Below are 16385 nucleotides of genomic sequence, written 5' to 3'. Positions count from 1 at the left end.
TTCGTCTTATCAGCTGCAGGGTTCAAAGCGTAGGAAAAAAGTAGCAGTTTATTGTCCGTTATTGGTCAGCTGTGTTTGGCCCCCCAAAACAACACAATTTTAACATGTTACATGCCATTAAAAAACAACTTTACAATATTGTATGAAAAACAATACAATAGTAGTACAAAAAAATGCAGTAGTTTTATAAAGTAGCGTAAATTCCAAACTATAAGCCGCTACTTATTTTCCCTACACTTTGAACCCTGTGGCTTATAAAAGGGTGCAGCTAATTTTTTTATTTATTTTTTCACCAATTGTCATAATATTTTTAGGTCAACAGTTTTCATTAAATCCCAGTGGATACATTAAAAGGTGTGCTATTGTTTGTGCTACGGCGCCATCTTTTGGACGAGTTCGCTCGCTGCATGTCCTGCAGTGTCCTTCCATTTAGTACTTTCAACATCCATCCCGTCTTCTAGCCGTCCATGGCGTTTTTACTCGTATGGATTCTTCACTCATCACGCCGGGCAACGTTTGTAAGTTTTACAATACAACTAAAACAATTCTTACTTACTAAACCTGTCAGAATAATTGTATCTAAGTTATCACATAACTTTGTGTTACATTGAGTTCAGCTCGCCCTGCGAGAGGACAAAAGCTGTCTTTGATCTTACCAAGCAAAAGGCTTGTAAAACTCCACTGTGTACGATGGGAAGCGACATGAAGGCGTTCGGTTTCTTTTATGTATTTTTAATCCACAGGAAGATTTTGTCTACAAAGTGGAGAGGAAGCAGGGCCTGACTCCCATCCAGGCACCTTTTCTTTGAACTGTTCTGTGACCGAGGGCAACGGCTGTTTACGACCTTTTTTTTGAACCAACCTTTTCTTTGAACCGTTTTGTAATCAAAGGCGATGGCTGTTTACGACCCCCCCTCCCTTAAAAACAGCTGTTGCCATGTAATCAGGGAAAGTCCAAACAAAAGAGGAGGCGTACAATCTTTCGTCAGAGCGTGGTGAAACTGTGCAAAGAGTACAGTCCAGACGTTTCTCCTCATTGAGTCAAATTTAATTCTGTCTCTGTTTAATTCCTTGCTTTTTGTCTTGTTTAATAGATGTCATCAGTGTTTGAACCTGACAAAACCGTCCCACGTGTGATGTCTGTAGGAGTGTTTTCATGCATATTTGTACGCGCTATCGTAATGTGATCAAGCTTGCGTCGTTAGCATTAGCTAATATGCTAGCATGTTTACGAGTGTCTGCGTTAGTTTTATTAACTTAAATAAACATTTATAAAATATGTGTAAATAACTAATTTCACATTGTATATATCTGCGGCTAATATATGGGAAAAAATGTCGTCTATAACTTAGTGGGTGTGGCCTAAATACAGGAAAATACAGTGTGGAGGGGGGTGTGGCCTGCGGGCCTGCCGCGGAACGGGGTGTGCAAGGACCGGCCTCGAAGACAGCGACGGGTGAGTAGATGGCCCAGGTGAGCCTTGTTATCTAATCACCTGTCGCCTTTATTAGCAGCAGCCGGAGCGAGACACGGCAGTTGGAGTGGGAGCCAGAGCGAGAGAGACACGGACTGAGGGAAAGACCATTTGCTGGAAAGCAAAAGCCTACCACTATTTATGAAAATAAAACAGTGTTGTACCCTGAAATCCGGGCTCTCGTGGCAGTGTGTGGTGGTCCGCAGAACCCACTAGAGGGCAACCTCTACAGACGGTAATTTGAGTTCAATAGACGACGTCTTTTTAAGGGTGCGTCCATTATTGCAGGGCTCTACTGTACTTTTTTTGGACACATTTCCGTCAAACAAACAACTTGGGCTTAAGGGAAACGTGAATGTGCAAAGTGAATTCTGCCTAGCAACAAGCGGCCATCGTCACCTCTTTACCTTCCTCTGCAGCAGAGCCACCTTCTCGGGGAAGACCCGCACCACGTGCTGCTTCCCGAAGGCGGACGAGAGCAGGTAGCAGAACGTGGAGCCCGTGGTGGTGAGCAAGCACGCCAGGGCCAGACCCTCCCACGGCCCGAATATCGCGCCGGCGAGCATGTTCTGCCACGACGGAGGAGAGAAGTGGATCAGACGTTGACGGTTTCTGACCCGGTCCACGTGAAGGATTGTTAATAATCCAAAAGCGTCAACACAAGAAGACAACGCAGACTCACCAGGAAGGAGGAACCAGGAATGGCGAAGGACTGCTTGTAGAGGTAAGCGCTGCAGAAGAGCAGCAGAACGTAGCCGTGGTGTTCTTGCTTGTAGAACTTTAGCATCTCCGCTAGCTCGCGCAGCTCGTCCAGATCCGACGGGAACTTTAGTCTGATGTGCGAAAATACACATCATTTTAGAAAGACAAATGATTTGTCAATAGAAATATGTAAATTGCACGGTAAAAAAATGGCCGCTCAGTCGCCAGGATTTTACGGCCGTTGTTTTTACTGTTAATTGAAAAATGGTACCTCCTATTTTAACGGTAAAATTCTGGCTTACCAGTTTTTTTGTTTTTTTTAACGTAAAATCTACCATTATTGTTTTGCTAAATGGAGCCACTCTTATTGTTACGATAAAATTGTGGCGAATGAGCTGCCAGTTTTTTTTAGCTGCTATTTTAATTATTTGTTTATTTTACAATCTACTGTCATTTTTACAGTGCATTACTGTGAATGGAAAAACAGTACCAATTATTGTTACGATACAATTCTGGCGAATGAGCTGCCAGTTTTTTTTACTGTAAAACCCAGGGTTGCTGTCTTTACAGTGCATTACTGTGAATAAGTACCGCTTATTTTTATGGTAAAATTCTGGTGACTTAGCTGCTATTTTTTTTATTTTATTTTAAAATCTACTGTCATTTTTTACTTTACTCTGAATGGAAATATGGTACCTTTTATTTTTACGGTAAGATTCTAGCTTACCAGTTTTTTTGTTTTTTTTTTAACGTAAAATCTACCATTATTGTTTTGCAATGCATTAGCTAAATGGAACCACTCTTATTGTTACGATAAAATTCTGGCGAATGAGCTGCCAGTTTTTTTTTTACTGTAAAACCCAGGGTTGTTGTTTTTACAGTGCATTACTGTGAATGGAAAAACAGTACCACTTATTTTTATGGTAAAATTCTGGTGACTTAGCTGCTATTTTTTATTCTAACATTTACTGTAATTTTTTACTTTACTATGAATGGAAAAATGGTACTTATTATTTTTACAGTAAAATTCTGGCTCGCCATTTTTTCTGTTTACGTAAAATTTACCATTATTGTTTTTGCAGTGCATTACTGTGAATAGAAAAACAGTACCACTTTTTTCTATGGTAAAATTCTGGTGACTTAGCTGCTATTTTTTTAATTTATTTTAAAATCCACTGCCATTTGTACAGTGCATTATTGTGAATGGAAAAACAGTACCACTTATTTTAATGGTAAAATTCTGGTGACTTAGCTGCTATTTTAATTATTTGTTTATTTTAAAATCTACTGTCCTTTTTACAGTGCAATACTGTGAATGGAAAAACGGTACCAGTTATTGTTACGATACAATTCTGGCGAATGAGCTGCCAGTTTTTATTACTGTAAAACTCACGGTTGTTGTTTTTACAGTGCATTACTGTGAATGGAAAAACAGTACCACTTATTTTTATGGTAAAATATTGGTGACTTAGCTGCTATTTTTTTTATTATTTTATTTTGAATCTACTGTCATTTTTTAGTTTACTGTTAATGGAAAAATGGTACCTATTTTTTTTTACGGTAAAATTCTGGCTCGCCTTTTTTTTTTTTACCGTAAAATTGACCATTATTGTTTTTGCAGTGCATTACTGTGAATAGAAAAACAGTACCACTTTTTTCTATGGTAAAATTCTGGTGACTTAGCTGCTATTTTTTTAAATTTATTTTAAAATACACAGTCATTTGTACAGTGCATTATTGTGAATGGAAAAACAGTACCACTTATTTTTATGGTAAAATTATGGTGACTTAGCTGCTATTTTTTATTATTTTTTAATTTTAAAATCTACTGTCATTTTTACAGTGCATTACTGTAAATGGAAAAACGGTACCAATTATTTTTAGCGACTTAGCTGCTATTTATTAATTTAAAAAAAAAATCTACGGTCATTTTTACAGTGCCATACTGTAAATGGAAAAATGGTACCTCAGTTATTTTCACGGTAAAATTCAACGTTATTATTTTTTTTTTTAACCGTAAAATCTACCATTGTTTTTACAGTGCATTACCCAAATGGAAAAACGGTAGCACGATAAAATTGTGGTGACTGAGCTGCCAGTTTTTACTGTTATTATTTTTACAGTGTATTACTGTAAATTTAAAAACGGTACCATTGTTATTTTTACGGTAACATTCTGCCTTGCCAGTTTGTTTGTTTTTTACCGTAAACTCTACCTTAGTTGTTTGTACAGTGCATTACCTAAATGGAAAAAAGGTACCACTGTTATTATTACGATAAAATTCTGGCAAATGGGCCGCCAGTTTTTTTTTATAACTGTAAAACCTACGGTTGTTGTTTTTACAATGCATTTCTACAAATGGAAAATTCTGGCAATTAATTCTGGCAGTTTTTTTTGTTTTTGTTCCACAGTGCGGTACTGTAAATGGAAAAACCGTACCACTTTATTCCTTTGGCAAAATTACGGTGACTAAATTGTCATTTTTTAGTCGTAAAATCTACGGTCATTTTTACAGTGTATTACTGTAAATTGAAAAGTGGCACCATTGTTCTTTTTTACCGTAATATTCTGGCTTGCCAGGTTTTTGTTGTTTTTTACACTAAAAGCTACCTTAGTTGTTTGTACAGTGCATTACGTAAATGGAAAAACGGTACCACTGTTATTGTTGCGATAAAATTCTGGCAAAAGAGCTGCCAGTTTTTTACTGTAAAGATTGTTGTTTTTACAGGGCACTTCTACAAATGGGAAATCGGTACTGTATTTTACAGTAGAATTCCGGCATTTAAGCTGCCAGTTATTTGTTGTTGTTTTACAGCGCATTACTGTGAATGGAAAAACGCTACCACTTTATTTTATGGTAAAATTCCGGTGACATTTTAAAAAAATATTTTTTTAATCGTAAAATCAATGATAATTTTTACAGCGCGTTACTGTAAATGGAAAAACAATACCATCATTTTTTTTTTACAGTAAAATTCTGGCGACTAAGCTGCCAGTTCTTTACTATATAGCCTGCGATTGTTGTTTTACAGTGCATTACTGTAAATGAAAAAACAGTACCATATTTTTTTTACAGTAAAATTCCTGGGACTGAGCTGCCAGTGTTTTTTACGTAAAATCTGCAGTTGTTTTTACAGTAAAACAGTGCCACTTTTAGTTTTACGGTACAATTCTGGCGACTGAGCTGTCAGTATTTCACTGTAAAAGTATACAACGTATGCAACTGTCGTCCAGTGAAAATTGTGTCGTTCATTCGGACTATTATTCATTTTTATTTTAATTATCATTGCATGTGTTTAGTCGTCCACAGAAACGCTGAAATAACGCCGAGCAAGACTCTCGGAAGCCAAGACTGGAACTTGCGTGCTCGTGTGTGTTTGCACTCGGGAAACTGATATTACTGGTTTAAAAATAAGGCCTGTGTCTGTGTCAAGTATGTGTCAAAAAAATTTAAACATGGCACCCTAACTCAATAATAATACCATATTCTGTCAGGAATACATTTATCGATACTGTATGAAGTGAGGCCGGGACAAAAAGCCCTCGTTTTAGTTCGGTTAAGCGGCATCACAGCCGAGTCAGTTCAAAAGCCCTTTGAGATAATTGCTATTTTAGCATGGCTCTGAACTTCATCATCCTGACAGATTGATTGCGGTATTTATTAAACGACCATACTATTTTAGTTCATATTGTAACCGAACCTTTTCCCCATAGATATAATATCTAAAAAAATATTTTTTTGTCATAGTTTTTGCCTACATATTGTGTTTTCTTCACTTTTTCAGTTAAGGCCGAAGCGGCATGGCAGTTTTGAATTAGCTTCACTACAATAAGAGATACAGCATGGAACACTTTTCTTTCAACCTTTGACTGATCAACATATTTTATTGCCTTTTCATATAAACTTTGGACATTATCTGGAATAAAAACACATGACAATTGAACATGAATCATATGTAAATAGAAATCTTTGCATAACTTATTGTTAATTGGTTCTGGGTCTGGCCTTAGGAGATACATTTCTGCGAGGTAGAAAGAAGTAGGTTAGAAGAAGTGTTTATGACACAGGCGGCCCCGGGGGCCAGATCTGGCCCGCCACAATAATTAATGTGGCCCGCTAACGCCTGGAAATAATATGCATCAAAAAATGATTTTATATTTGCTCTGACTATTTTGATAGAAAATATATGTACTGCATGAAATTGAATACCTATACTATAGTATAGTATAGTATAGTGCAGGGGTCGGCAACCCAAAATGTTGAAAGAGCCATATTGGACCAAAAATACAAAAACAAATCTGTCTGGAGCCGCAAAAAATTAAAAGCCATATTACATACAGATAGTGTGTCATGAGATATAAATTGAATTAAGAGGACTTAAAGGAAACTAAATGAGCTCAAATATAGCTACAAATGAGGCATAATGATGCAATATGTACATATAGCTAGCCTAAATAGCATGTTAGCATCGATTAGCTTGCAGTCATGCAGTGACCAAATATGTCTGATTAGCACTCCACACAAGTCAATAACATCAACAAAACTCACCTTTGTGCATTCATGCACAACGTTAAAAGTTTGGTGGACAAAATGAGACAGAAAAAGAAGTGGCATAAAACACGTCCTAGAAAGTCGGAGAAAGTTATACATGTAAACAAACTAAGGTGAGTTCAAGGACCGCCGAAATTAGGAGGACAAAACGGCGCTCGCCAAATACTCGAATCAGTGAAGCATGTTTAATATAAACAGTGTGATTTATAACAATTAGGGAGGTTTGTGTCATGTTTGTCCTCCTACACAAACCATATTAAAACAAAACAAAAATTATTTCCCCCTCATCTTTTTTCATTTTTCATACATTTTTGAAAAAGTTCCAGAGAGCCACTAGGGCGGCGCTAAAGAGAGCCGCGGGTTGCCGACCCCTGGTATAGTGCAACAAAATTATATTATCATACTTCCCAGACAACTAATTTGTCAAAATAAAAGTAAATGCTTACCTTTGCTTGACTTATGATTTCAAAGCAAGTTTTCATAGTTTTTTTTTTACAGAATACTAGTGTAAATTGAAAAAAACTAACATTGTTTTTTCATGGCAAAAATCTATTGACCGAGCTGACATTTTTTAATTTTTTTAAACCTTTGGGTGTTGTTTTTACCAGTGACAACGGTGCAGTCAGGGGAGGCAGGTGAGGCAGGGCCTCACGTGCCATCATGGAAAGAAAAAAAATGTAAAAAGAAAAAAAATAAATTAAATTGTTATATATCTCCAGTGATTATACTATAAAGTTATTTTCCATTTAACTTCACCAGTTTTAGATTATTTTTATTCAAAATCGCTGAATTTTCACATTTGCCGTTCAAATACTGAGAAGAGACTCGCGGTGAGTCAGCAGCCAGTTGAGCCTCACCATGGATTGCGCAATGACTCGGCTAACTGCTGCAGTGAGACCGTATTGCTATATGAATTATATTATACATTTCCATAGTTTAGTTAGCTGAGGTATATAATGTACAGTGTATTTTGTCAACAACTGTATGTGTGTAACCTATTTCTTGTGCTGAGCAATCATAAAACGGCTGCAAAGACGCACTGTGTGAGGCTCGCAGTAATCCCGCCTCATGTTGGTAGAGGGCGCTCCCAAGGATCATTCTTGCGACTACTCGGCTGCAGAATAAGTGACAACAAACTACAGTTAGCAAGTCAAGTGCAGCGGCAGCGATCGTTTATTTTTTTCCCCTTGCCTGGACTTTTACCATGGAGGATTACATATCTAAAATAAAACAGTTTTCTAAACTGGGCTTTCAATCGAAGCAGGAGGTAATAATTAAAGGAAGATCTCCATCGAGACAGAGAGACTTTTAAAACTGAAGAAAGATAAGGGAGACTTCTATAAACAAGTTATCAATGCTTTTGTTCAGAAGGAGCGGTGCATGGACTTCATTTATAAGTAAAGGTAAAACCACAATAAAGTTTTTTTTTATTAAATGTGCTTTTTTGTGTGCTACAGTTTGTATGTGTAAAGTTAAAGTTAAGTTAAAATACCAATGATTGTCACACACACACTAGGTGTGGTGGAATTTGTCCTCTGCATTTGACCCATCCCCTTGTTCACCCCCTGGGAGGTGAGGGGAGCAGTGGGCAGCAGCGGCGCCGCGCCCAGGAATATTTTTTGGTGATTTAACCCCCAATTCCAAACCTTGATGCTGAGTTCCAAGCAGGGAAGAATGCTGGTATGAGCTTTTAAACATAACCCGTTAACTGCTGCCAATCAAATGGTGAATAAGACACTCTTTAGGGTTCATATGTTTGTAAATCTGACTGTGATGAAGTCAGTGCCTCACCAGTCATGAACCTCACCGCACATCACTGGTTTTTACAGTGTATTACTGTAAATGGAAAAATGGTACCACTTTTTGTTTTTTCCGGTAAAAAAACTGGCAGCTCAGTTGTTAGAATCCAAAAACAAAACAGTGGTACTGTTTTTCCATTTGCAGTAATATGTTACATTTTCACCAGAAATTGTTTTATTTTTTTGAGTTGCCATTTTTTTAAAATCGTAAAATATACGGTTGTTGTATTTACCGTGTGTTACTGCAAACGGAAAAACAGTTAATTTTATTAAAATTTTCACTGTAAAATTCCGTTGACTGAGCTGCCATTTTTTTAACCGTCTTTTTTTTTTTTTTTTTTTTTTCTTTTTTTTTTTTACAGTGCATTACAGTAAAAACGGTACCACTTTTAGTTTTGTGGTACTGGTCAAAATGTATACTATAATATTACTATATATCTATGAATATTAATATTTATATATGTATATATTTATATATATATGTATGTATATTTGTACCGTATATATACATATGTGTGTATATATATACTGTATGTATCTATACACACAAACACACGTGTATATATATTGTATATATATGTATGTATATATAAGTATGTTTGTATGTACTGTATATATGTGTCTGTATGTATATATTTATGTAATATATATGTGTTGGTATATATACATATTTATATATATGTATGTATATATAAGTATGTTTGTATGTACTGTATATATGTGTCTGTATGTATATATGTATGTAATATATATGTGTGGGTATATATACATATTTATATATATGGATGGATATATATATATATATATATATATATATATATATATATATATATATATATATATATATATATATATATATATATATATTTATATATATATGTATATATTTATATATATATGTATGTATATATGTACCATATATATACATATGTGTGTGTATATATACTGTATGTATGTATCTATACACACAAACACACGTGTATATATATTGTATATATGTTTGTATATATAAGTATGTTTGTATGTATATATGTGTCTATATGTATATATGTATGGAATATATATGTGTGTATATATACATATATATGGATGGATATATATGTATATATACACACACATATATATTCCATACATATATATATATATATATATATATATATATATATATATATATATATATATATATATATATATATATATATATATATGCACTTACATACATACATATACATATATGTATATATACATACATACATATACAATTGTATATACATATATGTGTATATAAATACAGTATACAGTACATATATATGTATAATTTTACCAAAGTGTGCTGATTCTGTGTCACTTGAGATGATTTGTTTGCTTGATGTGTTTGTGTGTGCTGCATTCAGGGAAAGTTGGCTATTTTTGACTCTTTTCTGCAGTCTTTGAGACCGAGGCATGTCACATGAAAGCACAGCGGAAAAGCATCGAGGACGCGCTTGAAATGCTCGGAGAAAGCTGACAAATTCCGCCCGAGGCTCAAGCTAACGAGAGGCGACGTGCAAAAGAGGAGAGAAGAAGAGCCTCGGATCTCTCCTTGAGGAGGCGTTTGAGTGCGTCTTGTAGATCACGCCTGCTCGCCAAAATAACAAGAGGCCACCGCGACACATTTCCCTCCAGAAATACTGGACATCCCCGGGTTCAAGTGTCGCCTTCCTGGTTGACTCGCTGGCCAATCACCCGGCGACATGTTGGGGCCAGCAGCCAGTCAGAAGGAGCCGTGATCAAAGTCCCAGCAGCTGCTGGACCAGGACCACGGATTGATTTACACGGGCCTTCGAGTGTGTGTGTGTGTGTGTGTGTGTGTGTTTTTCTACCCTCTGTGCTATTTCTGCCCTCCAATCAAACGTATCCTTACACTCAAACATAAATATAAACAACTAAATTAATGTATATATTGATTATAATTTGTGTCTAAGTACGTCGCATATGAATAAAAACAAAGAAATTAGAGTATACTGTACATAATTTAAAGGCCTACTGAAATGAAATGTTCTTATTTAAACGGGGATAGCAGATCCATTCTATGTGTCATACTTGATCATTTCGCGATATTGCCATATTTTTGCTGAAAGGATTTAGTAGAGAACATCGACGATAAAGTTCGCAACTTTTGGTGGCTGATAAAAAAAGCCTTGCCTGTACCGGAAGTAGCGTGACGTCGCAGGTTGAAGGGCTCCTCACATTTCCCCATTGTTTACACCAGCAGCGAGAGCGATTCGGACCGAAAAAGCGACGATTACCGCATTAATTTGAGCAAGGATGAAAGATTTGTGGATGAGGAACTTGAGAGTGAAGGATTAGAGTGCAGTGCAGGACTTTCTTTTTTCGCTCTGACCATAACTTAGGTACAAGGTCTCATTGGATTCCACACTCTCTCCTTTTTCTATTGTGGATCGCGGATTTGTATTTTAAACCACCTCGGATACTATATCCTCTTGAAAATGAGAGTCGAGAACGCGAAATGGACATTCAGAGTGACTTTTATCTCCACGACAATACATCGGTGAAGCACTTTAGCTACGGAGCTAACGTGATAGCATCAGGCTTAACTGCAGATAGAAACAAAATAAATAAGCCCCTGACTGGAAGGATAGACAGAAGATCAACAATACTATTAAACCATGGACCTGCAACCACACGGTTAATGCTTTCCAGCCTGGCGAAGCTTAACAATGCTGTTGCTAACGACGCCATTGAAGCTAACTTAGCTACGGGACCTCACAGAGCTATGCTAAAAACATTAGCTATCCACCTACGCCAGCCCTCATCTGCTCATCAACACCCGTGCTCACCTGCGTTCCAGCGATTGACGGCGCGACGAAGGACTTCACCCGATCATCGATGCGGTCGGCGGCTAGCGTCGGATAGCGCGTCTGCTATCCAAGTCAAAGTCCTCCTGGTTGTGTTGCTGCAGCCAGCCGCTAATACACCGATCCCACCTACAACTTTCTTCTTAGCAGTCTTCATTGTTCATTAAACAAATTGCAAAAGATTCACCAACTCAGATGTCCAGAATTCTGTGGAATTTTGCAATGAAAACAGAGCTGTTTGTATTGTGATACAATGTGTCTGAATACTTCCGCTTCAACCATTGACGTCACGCGCAAACGTCATCATACATAGACGTTTTCAACCGGAAGTTTCCCGGGAAATTTAAAATTGCACTTTATAAGTTAACCCGGCCGTATTGGCATGTGTTGCAATGTTAAGATTTCATCATTGATATATAAACTATCAGACTGCGTGGTCGCTAGTAGTGGCTTTCAGTAGGCCTTTAAATACTTTACATGGGTTTCTCTACTGTCTGATACATGTTAGACAATACATAGCTTTGCAACATGCTGCCCCCTGTTGACTTGGAGTGTGACCTGGTGAGGCGCGATACCACTTATTTTCTTTCCGATCTGGTATCGGCGACACCGATCCAATATTGATACTTTGTCCGAATATACCTAAAGTGTCTGGTGAAATGTAAAAAGTGGTGTGTTTCGAATGTTGCTCCCTTTGCGAAATTGTCTTTAATCAACTTCCACAATATCTGGTATCAATCACCAGCACAGTGGGTTTTAAGAACACACTAAGAGGAGAAGTATTGCGGAAAGAGATTATTCTGGATTGTACCTAATGTCATGACTGGTTTTATTGATTATTGACTATTTTATTGATTATGGGACAAGCAGTAGAAAATGGATGGATGCTACTTTTTCGTCACTTATTGTTTGTCTTTGGTACACCAATGTGTATATTTTAGGCCATTGGTTCTTTCTTTTATTTTTGCAAAAATATATATATTTTTATATTGCTCTTTTTATCTTTGGTATGAAAATACTATGTAAACTCGAAGATATTGTTTTTTTTTGGTTCTTTGTTGTTGCTATTTTTGTATTACAACATTTGATTATTAGATCATGTTATACTGCATTGTAATCTTTTGTTTTGTGATTGTGTGACGTTTTTTTGCCTGGACCCCAGGAAGAATAGTCTCCACTGCGGTGTAGACTAATGGGGATCCTTAATAAACTAATAAATGACCTGAAATCACACAAACGATGGCGTCATTTTGCACAGAACGCGTTATTTACATTCAGCTTAGCGTATCCAAATAGCCTCCAACAGTGATTCTCAAACTGTGCTACGCCAAATGATCACTGAATTAAATATCCAAACACAGTGTTACTGTTCAAACTGCGTGTAATGTTACACTGGCCAAAAGTAGTAAATATACGTGTTAATTAGAACCTTTGCTTTGTTTTTAATGAATACTTCGGCCTACTACGTTATTGTGTTTTAATGTCAGTCATCATGGTGGTACTTGGTGAAAAACGTTTGAGAACCGCCGGCTATGAATAAAAGGATACAATAAAAATAGCAATACAAGGTGACTCGTTTTAATTGGCAGTAATTATCTTAAATAAACAAATGACAGGCTGAATGACTGCATTACGTAGTTATACCTTCCGTAAATTAGTTACCACCAATCTTGTGATTTAGCTGTTCCTGTTAATGATATACATTATGCAAAATAACTAAATGATCCAATTGATTGATTGATTGAAACTTTTATTAGTAGATTGTACAGTACAGTACATATTCCGTACAATTGACCACTAAATAGTAACACCCGAATATGTTTTTCAACTTGTTTTTCAACACGTTAATCAATTCATGGTAAAAAAATAAATAAATGTAATATCAATCAATCAATCAATGTTTATTTATATAGCCCTAAATCACAAGTGTCTCAAAGGGCTGCACAAGCCACAACGACATCCTCGGCACAGAGCCCACATACGGGCAAGGAAAAACTCACCCCAGTGGGACGTCGATGATAATAATAATAACAAAATAATAATAAAAAAATAAAGTATTTATATTTTGACTTGGAGAATCGCTATTGGCGCATAAAGATCTGGTATCGGCAGTATCGATATTTCAGTGTCGATCTGCACCTAGCTAATGTGAAAATGCATTAAAAGTGTATTAATGCATAGATACTTAAACAATATTGAATTGTTTGTACATGATTAATATGTTTTTGTGGTCATTTTGGAAAAGTAAATGTGAATGCTCCGCTTACTTGTAGTGGTGCTCCACCGGCTCGTCCCCTTCCTGAGTGGCCGGCCGGAGGTGGTCGTCCGCGGGCGGGAGGTGAGTGGACAGCAGGTAGAGGTAGACGCTGGCGGCCGCCACGGTGGCCGCTAACCCGACGAGGGAGCGCATGTTTCGGCGGACTCCGTGTCCGAGCTCGGTGGTGGAGTTTAAAAGGGACTGAGGGGAAGAAAGCCCCGCTTGCGGGAAGACGAGGCGACGTGTTGCGGTCCAGTTGGACGACGCCGAGTCCCCCCGGTGTCTATTACCCGCCAACACGCGACTCCATGACGGCGACGGGATCAGGTGACAACCCGGCGAGAGGCGACATGCTCCGGTAAGGACTTTCCACTTTGCCTAAGTGCTGGCTCACTCTTTCGGCTTGCGTGTACGTTAAAAGTGTGACTTTGCGTGATGTTTTCTGGTGTGTTTTGAAGTTTTACGGTGATTTTTGAACACCAGTTCAAACACGCTGGATTGTACTTGGAGTGTCTGACCGCCAGAGGGAGACATAGTAAAGGGGATAATAGCACTATGCCAGCTCTACTTTTTACTAATATTTCGATTCAACTTTAATTGTTTGCGAATATGTCTGTAATGTATTCCTTGTTTGGTAATATTTATGAGATAGTTTCATTGTTTAATAATATTTCTTAATTATTGCTGATATTTCTATGATGCTGCAGTTTCACTGTTTCTTCATTACTTGCTTGTATTTTTATGATACAAATATTTTTTTGTCCTCATTTCCATGATAGTTGTATTGTTTAATAACATTTTGCAATTGCTTGCTGATATTTCTGTGATAGTTTTATTGTTTTGTAATATTTAACATTTCCTCTTTGCTTGTTGATATTTCTGTTTTATTGTTTACTATTGTTTACTTGTATTTCTTATTTCTTCATTTTTTGCTGATATTTCTGATAGCTTTGTCTGCTAATATTTCTTTATTAGTTGTTAATATTTCTTATATACTGTTTACTAATATTTCACCATTATTTACTAACATATTTTTATTGCCTGCTATAATTCTGTGATAGTTTCATTGTTTACTAAAATATCTATATTGTTTGCTAATATTTCTTCATTGCTCGCTGAATTTTCTGTTTTAAGGTTTACTAATACTTCTTAATTTTTTAGTAACATTTCTTCATTTTTTGCTTATATGTCTGTGATAGTTTCATTGTTTGTTAATATTTCTTCATTGTTTACTAACATTTCTTCATTGCCTGCTGATATTTCTGTGATAGTTTTATTGTTTTATAATATTTAATATTTCTTTATTGCTTGCTGGTATTTCTGTTTTATTATTTACTTTACTTCTCTTTTATTTTACTATTATTTCTATATTTTTGCTGATACTTCTGATTCATTGCTTGCTGATATTTGTATGCTAGTTTTATTGTTTACTAATATGTCTTCATTGTTTGCTAATATGATTCTTTTTTATGGTTTACTAATATTTCCAATTTTTTTTTTACTAACATTTCTTCATTTTTTGCTGCAATGACTGTGATAGTTTCATTGTTTTATAATACTTAACATTTTTTCAATGGTTGGTGATATTTCTGTTTTATTATTTACTTATACTTCTTATTTTTTACTATAATTTCTATATTTGTTGCTGATATTTCTGAAAGCTTTCTTTGCTAACATTTCTTAACTGCTTGCTGATATTTCTATGATAGTTTATTGTTTACTAATATTTCTTTGTTTGCTTATATTTAATCATTGCTCGCTGATAATTCTGTTTTATGGTTTACTAATATTTTCCGATTTTTTTACTAAAATTTCTTTTTTTTTTTTTTTACTGATATTTCTTGGATAACTTTATTGTTTGCTAATATTTCTGTTTTATTGTTTACTAATTTTTCTCCATTGTTTACTAACATTTCTTAACGGCTTGCTGATATTTCTTCATTTCTTTGCTTGATAATAATTATATTATAGTTTCTTTGCTCGCTAATATGTGTAAGCTCGTAGCCATGAATCAGTAAAGAAAAAGTCCAGACGAAAAGGCTAAAAGTGAGTTTTTATCAACTCTAATCATCCATGACGTGCGGTTTGGAAGCGTTTTTATTGAATTTGAAAGTATCTGATTAAAGCATAGACAGCAACATATCATCATGATGACAATTATACTATGTCATTTATTTGCTGGTAGAATTATAAAGTGGAGTCTATGGAATTGGTTCCATGGAATCCCAGTCTTCTTCTTCAACTTCTTCCTCATCATCTTCTGCAAAACAAATGCACAACTTTTCAGCCATAAATCACATAAATGGCATACATGTGTTGACGTTTGCACATTGACGTCTTGGTATTTGAATGAATAAATGCAGAGGATGTATTTGAAGGCATTGTTGACGGTCTACATGCCTTACTTCAAACATGTCCGCCCTCGCTGGTTTGTGGCCGATTGAAGCGGAAAAACGAGACGTCGGCTCGTCTGCGATATCAATTTCCTCGCAGAGAAATGTTGTACCTCCTGCTTGTTAAACATTCCGACGCCTGGAAATTCTACCCCAACGAAGTAAACGCTGATGAAATTGTGAAATTGTTTCCTGTGCTAATTGCTAACGCTGATGGTAATAGAATGTACAAAATTCAAAACCAGTAAAGTTGGCACGTTGTGTAATTCGTAATTAAAAACAGAATGCAACGATTTGCAAATCCTTTTCAACTTATATTCAATTGAATAGACTGCAAAGACAAGATATTT

At 36.1% G+C, this 16385-nt stretch overlaps 1 protein-coding gene and 1 long non-coding RNA gene across 2 annotated transcripts in view; one reads left to right on the top strand and one right to left on the bottom strand.

Moving 5' to 3' along the window:
* Positions 1–14164, bottom strand: part of LOC133656961 (transmembrane protein 41A-B-like) — a 19540-nt gene extending 5376 nt beyond the window's left edge. The window contains exons 1-3 of the mRNA XM_062057849.1: positions 13653–14164; positions 2157–2307; positions 1882–2043 (exon numbers count right to left, since the gene is read on the bottom strand). Coding sequence (XP_061913833.1) covers positions 1882–2043; positions 2157–2307; positions 13653–13795 — 456 coding nt within the window. The 5' untranslated portion in view covers positions 13796–14164. The remainder of the gene's footprint in view (positions 1–1881; positions 2044–2156; positions 2308–13652) is intronic.
* LOC133656962 (uncharacterized) lies at positions 1624–10663 on the top strand. The gene is made up of 3 exons (XR_009827212.1): positions 1624–1709; positions 1894–2198; positions 9922–10663. It is a non-coding gene; the product is annotated as an uncharacterized LOC133656962 (long non-coding RNA).
* Positions 14165–16385: the final 2221 nt, after the last annotated feature.

This window comes from Entelurus aequoreus, linkage group LG09, assembly GCF_033978785.1.
Source record: "Entelurus aequoreus isolate RoL-2023_Sb linkage group LG09, RoL_Eaeq_v1.1, whole genome shotgun sequence".
Taxonomy (NCBI): domain Eukaryota; kingdom Metazoa; phylum Chordata; class Actinopteri; order Syngnathiformes; family Syngnathidae; genus Entelurus; species Entelurus aequoreus.
Note: the sequence above shows the minus strand (reverse complement) of the source record. Positions and strands in the feature narration are given on the sequence as shown.